Source organism: Ranitomeya imitator, chromosome 10, assembly GCF_032444005.1.
Source record: "Ranitomeya imitator isolate aRanImi1 chromosome 10, aRanImi1.pri, whole genome shotgun sequence".
Taxonomy (NCBI): Eukaryota; Metazoa; Chordata; class Amphibia; order Anura; family Dendrobatidae; genus Ranitomeya; species Ranitomeya imitator.
This window is the reverse complement of record NC_091291.1, coordinates 25,164,932-25,174,239: the sequence shown is the minus strand read 5'-3', so window position 1 is coordinate 25,174,239 and position 9,308 is coordinate 25,164,932. Positions and strand designations below refer to the sequence as shown.

General features: G+C 40.2%; 1 protein-coding gene across 1 annotated transcript; it reads left to right on the top strand.

Annotated features, from left to right (window-relative positions):
- Positions 1–1,069: 1,069 nt before the first annotated feature.
- Positions 1,070–4,647, top strand: LOC138652123 (phospholipase A2 inhibitor and Ly6/PLAUR domain-containing protein-like). Its single transcript, XM_069742865.1, has 5 exons — positions 1,070–1,199; positions 1,887–2,000; positions 2,085–2,231; positions 3,596–3,745; positions 3,915–4,647. The coding sequence occupies exons 1-5, from the start codon at positions 1,148–1,150 to the stop codon at positions 4,079–4,081; spliced, it is 630 nt and encodes a 209-aa protein (XP_069598966.1). The 5' UTR covers positions 1,070–1,147; the 3' UTR covers positions 4,082–4,647.
- The last annotated feature ends 4,661 nt before the right edge of the window (positions 4,648–9,308 follow it).

The following is a 9,308-nucleotide window of genomic DNA, read 5'->3' as shown; positions in this document are numbered from 1 at the left end:
GAAGTGGATTGATGCCTAAAAAATACATTTTCTAATATACTCATATATTTATTTATTTATTATGCTTTGTATATATAGGACCATCATATTCCACCGCGCTTTACGGACATCATCATATTGATAAATATTTTGAAAAATATAAACTTTTAAGTTGTGTAAACATCCCAAAAAAAACTAAATGTAAAAAAGTAAAAACACAGAAGACAGTTAGAAACATGTTTTAATTATTAATTTGAGGTATAATTTTCCCTTTCAGAGACAGACACTTTCAAATTTAACAACCTGCATTTTATCGTCCATATTTTCTGCAGATTTGTATTTTTTTTTTGCGAATAAACACAGCACAAAAGGACTTTAAATAATAAAAAAAATAAAAGAGCAATGGAACAATATCACAATCACTACAGTAGATAAACCCAATCTAAGCTATGTATCAGAAAAACAGCTAGAATCTGATTAAAAGTATAACAATTAATCTGATGATACCTGATGAAGACGCCGGTCCGGCATCGAAACATGTTGTATGGCCTCTTTACTTCCCATTTCATGCCTATTTTTTTTTTTTTTGTAACCTTTGAGTAACTTTTTAAAAATAATATACTTATTCTACATCCTCTTGGTGCCACTTTTCATTCCATAAACTTTCACAACCTATAGTGCCCAAGGCTCAGTAATTTCCTCCAGAATTTATTTTCTTAATTAATCAGACCAGGATTTTGGAGCTGTTTGAATAAAAAAAGAAAAATATTGTTCATTATTGGAAATTTATTTCTGAAAGTCAAGAATAAGAAGCTTGTGCACACAAACCAAATAAATTCACCCAAATACATTTCCTTGGGATATTTTAAGATAATAAAAGTTGCACAAGAACAAACAAGACACGGCATTCTCTTTTTGGCAAGATCAAATTGACAGATATTCTGGACTCATCATCATCACGTCATTGTTGTTTTGTGCCAGAACTTTAACATTTGCCGAGAGGAGAATTTTCTTTGCAAATAATGGCGTGCCATGGTGCCATAGGATAGACTCCATCTATCCCATAGCACAGTAGTTTCTTTACCTTTCCGTAGAGCATTTATATGATCCCGGTGTACAGACAACAGGACGAGCAGAAGAGAATCCGAGAAGCCACCAGTCATCCACCATGAAGAACCTGGTCGCTTTGCTTTGCGTGATCTCTGCTCTTGTCGGCTCAGGTAAGACTAGAGAAAGTCCGTTGACAGCATATACACATAGTTCACCGAGAAGTGTCGGCAACTTTAATGCATTGTTTCTCCTTCATTTTCAGCAAGTATTTGCTAATGTGAAATACAAATTCTGAATCATTCTGGCTAATGTGGTGACATCAAGCCATAGCCAGATATGGAAACAATTCTTGGAAAAATTAGACTATTAAAAAATGGGCCCCCCAAATAATACAGGATTCACTTCTCCTTTGCCTACTGATGTGACCATATAGATTCACATCTTTCAAGATGGTTTTATAGAGGTAACAGCTTCTTACATCAGTCACTACCATAATGTAACTCGAAAGCTAACTTGACTTGCTTGAAACTTTTCGCTCAGTTAAGTGTCCAATTAAAGTTTTGCATCAAGATATTTTCCTGAGACATTATATTGTTACCTTATTGTGGGTTATGTAAAAAAATGATACACTTGTGAAATTTTTTGGAGTAAAACCATGCCCTATAAGAGATATTTCTAAAAAAAAAGAAAGGGTCAGTTTCAATAAAGTACAAGTGAGACTTAAAGCTCATCTCGAGTCTCGTTGACTACAAATATGAAAAATATGGTTCTCAACTAAAATATTCCCCTTTTCACTTGAATTCCCCTTTTTTATTGTTTCAATTTAATATTATTGGATTGTCACCTCTTGTTTCCAGTGTTTTCCCATAGATGTATGTCGGGTGTGTCCTATAACTCCACCACATGTAATGTGTCTGAGATTGAATGTCTCGCAGCTGGATGTATGACCGTCTGCCAATACTTTTACATCGGTGAGAAAAACTCAACTCTTCCTTTAAACAAAAGTATCACCACCTCAATTCAGGTTTCATCATGTCTATTTACTTCTCTAATAGATGGACATTATTTTAAGTCGATATATAAAGGCTGTGCCAACGAATCTATTTGTGGTCTTCAGGGTTCAGGATTCCTTGAACGTGTTAAATATCGATTTTATGTGAATTGCTGCACTGGAGACTTGTGCAACACTGATGGATATGATCGTAAGTGTCAAGTTGTCGCTTATCGTAGGGTAATATTTGACTAATGAGCAAATCCCAGTCAATGTGCTAATTTACAGGGCAATATAGAGACCATATCTATTTGACCACTGGTCTTGTGACCCAAAACATCTGATTCCTAGGTGGAGACAAGGCTGGTTGGTTCAGGAGATTTGTCATCTGGCTGAGACTTGTAGCATTAACGCAAAAACAAGAAGTATGCCCACCTCACGTCTGAATTAAGTTTTTTAACAAAAAAGTTTTGCAGTCTTCCAAGAAACTTTGTTTCAAGTCTTCTTCCATTTATCTGGTATGGGAACATTCTTGTTTGGAGATTGAAATGCTGTACAGACCTCGTTATTCTTGTAGGTTAGACCTCTCAAGTTTAACCTTTTCACGTTCTTTGACTTAATTGTATGTCATATGTTGAGTCTCTGCCTTTGATGTCAGCTCGCATGGCGAGCTCGTATCTTTCCTCTAACATGATGGTTGATTTAATCAGCCATCATGTGCCTCTAACAGACGTGGATGGATCAGAGCTCCAGCCGTACCTGTTAGCATGTTAAATCCTACTGTCATTTTCTGACAAGGGCATTTAACAGACACCGTCTTGTGGTGCATCATTCCAAGCTCCCATTGGCACAATCATAACATTTTTTTGGGAGGGTGGGCAGATAGGCTGTCATGATAACTGGAAGTCTGTTGATGATCACCCTTCCAGATTGGTAAATAGCGTTAGCAGAAAAAATAAAATAAAAAGGGCAGAATTATGTTTTTTTTACCACTGCAACATTGCAATAAAATGAAAAAAGAGCAAATCAGATCTATCTCAAAATGTTATCAGGCTGCTAAAAATAAATAAGCTCTCACACAACCCCACAAACGAGACGGTTCTCGAAAAATTGTGAAAATATTTTTTTTTACAAATTTGCAAAGTTTTTTTTTTTTACGTCTTAAATACAAATCTATACCTGTTTGTTATTTGTGCAATTGTATTGACCTGTGAATCATATTATATGCGTCACATGGTAAAATGAATGATGTCATTCAAAAGTACAACTCATCTAACAAAAAACAAGCTTTCATATGACTATATTGATAAAAAAAAACTACTATGTCTTTTGGAAAAAGAGAAGGAAAAAAATGAAAATGAAAAATTTTGAAGTCGAGAAGGGTTTAAGAAGGACATGGAAAGAAAGAATTGTGCTTGTTGATTGGCTCATACTTTGTTTTTACATGGTAGAAGACTGGAGCCAAAACAACAAAAATAGTAGCAGCATAATTGAATAATATGAACATATTTTTTGGACCGTGAGTCATATCTAAATGATAATATTTAATGCAAACAATTGTATTTATTTCTCCAGTTCCTAAAGATGATCCAACACCAAATGGTAAACTATGTCCTTCCGCCTACTGTACGGACACTGTGGAAGAATGTAAGGGTCACCACATGGTGGAGTGCACTGGAGACATGGACAGATGTTTTGAGTATAGGGCGGAAGTGATAATTTTTGGTGAGCAAAATGTTTCTTAAAGGATGACGACATTTTATTACTCAATGCAGAAACAATAAAAAATAAATCATATAATAGCGTATTAAAAAAACTTTCTGCATGAAGAAATTAGAATATTGCTAGAGCAACATTTTTTTCCTAATGATTTATGTTGGTTTTGTGTCTTCAGGTGGAACAAGTAAGAAATTATCTGTTAAAGGTTGTATTACTGGTGCTGCCTGCAAAGTAAATTTTGACAGCTGTATCGCAATTACAGAAAAAAAAAGAACCCTCCTGAACTGTAATGTTCCTTCCGTAAAATTGATTGAGCTAATGAATAAACCTTCAATTTATTGATTTTCTTTTGATCTTTTGAATCACAAATGTTATAGAAGGAAACAATGTATGACGTGTTCCAGATTGTTTCTTGGCTTTGCATAAGACTTAGATGTTAATAAAGCATTATTTTTAGGAAAGTGTAACGTTCTTCACGTCTGCTATGCTGGTAGTTGTAGTATCCCAGGAGCTCTAAATTGTATAACACTGGTCTAGCTAAAATCTGTAAACCCATAAACTGCTCAGAATACTGAAAATACCCCAACACAGTTCTGATGAGTTCTTAAGATTTATTTATTTATGTGATTATTATCTGAACACTTCACTAAATGCTCACTATGCAATGTGCTGTCTCTCTGTGTAATTTTATAGAAATCGAAAATATGTAAGATTACAGTGATGTTTCGCAAATTGTTTCCTTTAGTGTAAATATTATGGATCCTGTGCTGCGATAGCGGGAATGAAGGAGCTCCGAAGATATAAAATAAGATTTTTGTTCAACTAAAGCATTTCCAACCAACTTGTGTCTTTCTGAAAAAGGTCCTCATCCATTGTCAAAATGCATTGGTTGAATAAAAGCTTTATTTTTCACCACAAAGGATTCTTCATTCTTGTAAGCACAGCCAAGTACTGTGATATTTCTATTGAAGGGAATTACCATTTTGGAGAATTTATCCTCTAGCCATGGGGTTACCACTGCAGATTCTAAGACACCTATATGTGTTGTGTCTCTATACAACCCCCCAAGTGAGTTATTTCTGTTGCGGTATTGATCTATTGTGCGCTTCTGACCCAACCATACCTCAGGACTTATGCTGGAAGGAAACTGCAGAGATGGTGGATAGAAGTTGATTCTTATGTCATGTAGATATATACACTGCCAATTACTGTTGCTAATATTGCTGCCATTCGGGATGGTGTTAGAGGGCAGGCATACTGGGCAATTGCGCAAGGCAGCTATCTCCAAGAAAACTCCTCTACAACTGTTCCATTTAAGCTTCTTGATACCACAGCCACACAGATTAAAAGCTACTCTTGATCGGGCAGTGACTAATAGAATGATATTTAGCAGGGAGAAATGCAAGATTCTGCATCTATGTAAAGAAAAATGACAATTGCATCTACAGAATGGGAGGAATAGAACTAAGCAGCAGCAAGTGTGAAAAAGACTTGGGTATCATAATAGATCAAATACTGCACATGAGTCCACAGTGTGATGCAGCAGCAAAAAAGGCAAACTCAGCTCTATGATGTAGTAAGAGAAGCATAGAGTTTAGATCACATGTAGTAATTATTACCCTCTACTCCTCCTTGGTCAGGCCTCATCTGGAATGCTGTGTATAGTTCTGGACACCACATTATAAAAAAGACATCGAAAAACAGGAAAAAATTCAGAGAAGAGCTACCAGGAAGGTGAGCGGACTGCAAAGTATGTCCTACGAGGAACAGTTAATGGATCTGTGAATGTTTAGCTTGTAAGAAAGAAGGCTGAGAGGAGACTTAATAGCTGTCTACAAATATCTGAAGTGCTATTTGATCATGTGTCTCAGATGGTGTGACTATGTTTCCTGAAGCTTAGTACATGACTTCTGGGTAAGCGCTCTATACGATTGTCGCCATTAGGTATGTGATTGGTCAGTGCCTCATACATATTCCTCTACAGATAATGCTTGCCGATTTTGAATTATTTGCTGACTTATTCATCGAATATTTGCCGAATATAGCCAACCGTCATTGGAGTCAATGGGAGGTAAAAACAAACGCATGCACAACACCTTCAAATGTTCCCAAAAGCTGCCAAAACACATCAAATGAGGGGCAGACTGTTATGGACCTGGTGGTTAGGAGCACCAGGAACGACCTGATGGTTAAACTCACACAAGACAAGCTCTGGGAAGTGGGAACTCTGCTGACCGCAACCCCTAATCCTATCACACAACTAGAAATAGCCGTGGAGCGTACCTAACATGGCCTAGACGCCTCTTCACAGCCTAAGAGCTAACTAGCCCTAGAAATAGAAAATAAAGCCTACCTTGCCTCAGAGAAATTCCCCAAAGGAAAAGGCAGCCCCCCACATATATTGACTGTGAGTAAAGATGAAAGTCACAAACACAGAAATGAAACAGGTTTCAGCAAAGAGAGGCCCGACTTACTAAACAGACTGAGGATAGGAAAGGTATCTTTGCGGTCAGCACAAAAAACTACAAAAAGACCACGCAGAGTGTGCAAAAAGACCTCCGCAAAGACTCACGGTGCGGAGGTGCCACTCTGCATCCCAGAGCTTCCAGCTAGCAAAACAAAATCATGATAGCAAGCTGGACCAGAAAACAATGAACAAATAATAACTAGCAGGGACTTAGCTTCTGCTGGAGTAGACAGGTCACAAGAAAGATCCAAGAGCGAACTGAACCAGTACAAGAACATTGACAGCTGGCATGGAGTAACGATCTGAGTGGAGTTAAATAGAGCAGCCAGCCAACGAATAAACTCTGTCACCTGTGGAAGGAACCTCAGAAGCAGCAGCACCACTCACTGCCACCAGTGGGAGTCCATGGACAGAACTCGCCGAAGTACCATTCATGACCACAGGAGGGAGTTCGATAACAGAATTCACAACAGTACCCCCCCCTTGAGGAGGGGTCACCGAACCCTCACCAGAGCCCCCAGGCCGATCAGGACGAGCCAAATGAAAGGCACGAACTAGATCGGCAGCATGAACATCAGAGGCAAAAACCCAGGAATTATCTTCCTGACCATAACCCTTCCACTTGACCAGGTACTGGAGCTTCCGTCTCGAAATACGAGAATCCAAAATCTTCACCACATACTCCAACTCCCCCTCGACCAACACCGGGGCAGGAGGATCAACGGAGGGAACCATAGGCGCCACGTATCTCCGCAACAACGACCTATGGAACACATTATGGATGGCAAAAGAAGCTGGAAGGGCCAAACGAAATGACACAGGATTGAGAACTTCAGAAATCTTATACGGACCAATGAAACGAGGCTTAAACTTAGGAGAGGAAACCTTCATAGGAACATGACGAGACGACAACCAAACCAAATCCCCAACATGAAGTCGGGGACCAACACAGCACCGGCGGTTAGCGAAACATTGAGCCTTCTCCTGGGACAATGTCAAATTGTCCACCACATGAGTCCAAATCTGCTGCAACCTGTCCACCACAGTATCCACACCAGGACAGTCCGAAGACTCAACCTGCCCTGAAGAGAAACGAGGATGGAAACCAGAATTACAGAAAAAGGGCGAAACCAAAGTAGCCGAGCTGGCCCGATTATTAAGGGCGAACTCAGCCAAAGGCAAGAAGGACACCCAATCATCCTGATCAGCAGAAACAAAGCATCTCAGATATGTTTCCAAAGTCTGATTAGTTCGTTCGGTTTGGCCATTTGTCTGAGGATGGAAAGCCGAAGAAAAAGACAAATCAATGCCCATCTTAGCACAAAAGGACTGCCAAAACCTCGAAACGAACTGGGAACCTCTGTCCGAGACGATGTTCTCCGGAATGCGGTGCAAACGAACCACATGCTGGAAAAACAATGGCACCAAATCAGAGGAGGAAGGCAATTTAGACAAGGGTACCAAATGGACCATCTTAGAGAAGCGATCACAAACCACCCAAATGACAGACATCCTTTGAGAGACAGGGAGATCTGAAATAAAATCCATGGAAATATGCGTCCAGGGCCTCTTCGGGAACGGCAAGGGCAAAAGCAACCCACTGGCACGAGAACAGCAGGGCTTAGCCCGAGCACAAGTCCCACAGGACTGCACAAAAGAACGCACATCCCGTGACAAAGAAGGCCACCAAAAGGATCTAGCCACCAAATCTCTGGTACCAAAGATTCCCGGATGACCCACTAACACCGAACAACGAACCTCAGAGATAACTCTACTAGTCCATCTATCAGGGACAAATAGTTTCTCTGCTGGACAACGGTCAGGTCTATCAGCCTGAAATTTCTGCAGCACATGCCGCAAATCAGGGGAGATGGCAGACAAAATTACCCCCTGTTTGAGAATACCCGCCGCCTCAGGAACATCCGGAGAGTCAGGCACAAAACTCCTTGACAGGGCATCAGCCTTCACATTCTTAGAGCCCGGAAGGTACAAAACCACAAAATCGAAACGGGAGAAAAACAGCGACCATCGAGCCTGTCTAGGATTCAACCGTTTGGCAGACTCGAGATAAGTCGAATTCTTGTGATCCGTCAAGACTACCACGCGATGCTTGGCTCCTTCAAGCCAATGTCGCCACTCCTCGAATGCCCACTTCATGGCCAACAACTCTCAATTGCCAACATCATAATTGCGCTCAGCAGGCGAAAATTTTCTAGAAAAGAAGGCACATGGTTTCATCACCGAGCAATCAGAACTTCTTTGCGACAAAACAGCCCCTGCTCCAATCTCAGAAGCATCAACCTCGACCTGAAATGGAAGTGAAACATCTGGCTGGCACAACACAGGGGCAGAACAAAAACGACGCTTCAACTCCTGAAAAGCCTCTACAGCCGCAGAGGACCAATTGACCACATCAGCACCTTTCTTGGTCAAATCAGTCACCGGTTTAGCAACACTAGAAAAATTAGCGATGAAGTGACGGTAAAAATTAGAAAGCCCAGGAACTTCTGCAGGCTCTTCACAGATGTCGGCTGAGTCCAATCATAAATGGCCTGAACTTTAACAGGGTCCATCTCGATAGTAGAAGGTGAAAAAATGAAACCCAAAAATGAAACCTTCTGAACTCCAAAGAGACATTTTGACCCCTTCACAAACAAGGAATTCGCACGAAGGACCTGGAACACCATTCTGACCTGCTTCACATGAGACTCCCAATCATCCGAAAAGACCGAAATATCATCCAAATATACAATCATGAATCTATCCAGGTACTCTCGGAAGATGTCATGCATAAAGGACTGAAACACAGATGGAGCATTAGAAAGGCCGAATGGCATAACCAGGTACTCAAAATGGCCCTCGGGCGTACTAAATGCTGTTTTCCATTCATTGCCCTGTTTAATTTGCATAAGATTATACGCCCCTCGAAGATCTATCTTGGTGAACCAACTAGCCCCCTTAATCCGAGCAAACAAATCAGACAGCATCGGCAAAGGGTACTGAAATTTGACTGTGATCTTATTAAGAAGGCGGTAATCAATACAAGGTCTAAAAGAGCCATCCTTCTTGGCCACAAAAAAGAACCTTGCTCCCAACGGTGAT

What these genes read in the sequence shown, in the direction of transcription:
- LOC138652123 (XM_069742865.1), top strand. Translation starts at nt 1,148, where the DNA reads ATGAAGAACCTGGTCGCTTTGCTTTGCGTGATCTCTGCTCTTGTCGGC. An exon ending in CTGCCAATACTTTTACATCG is followed by an intron (nt 2,001 to 2,084) that starts GTGAGAAAAACT and finishes CTTCTCTAATAG; the next exon opens with ATGGACATTATTTTAAGTCG. An exon ending in GGCGGAAGTGATAATTTTTG is followed by an intron (nt 3,746 to 3,914) that starts GTGAGCAAAATG and finishes TTGTGTCTTCAG; the next exon opens with GTGGAACAAGTAAGAAATTA.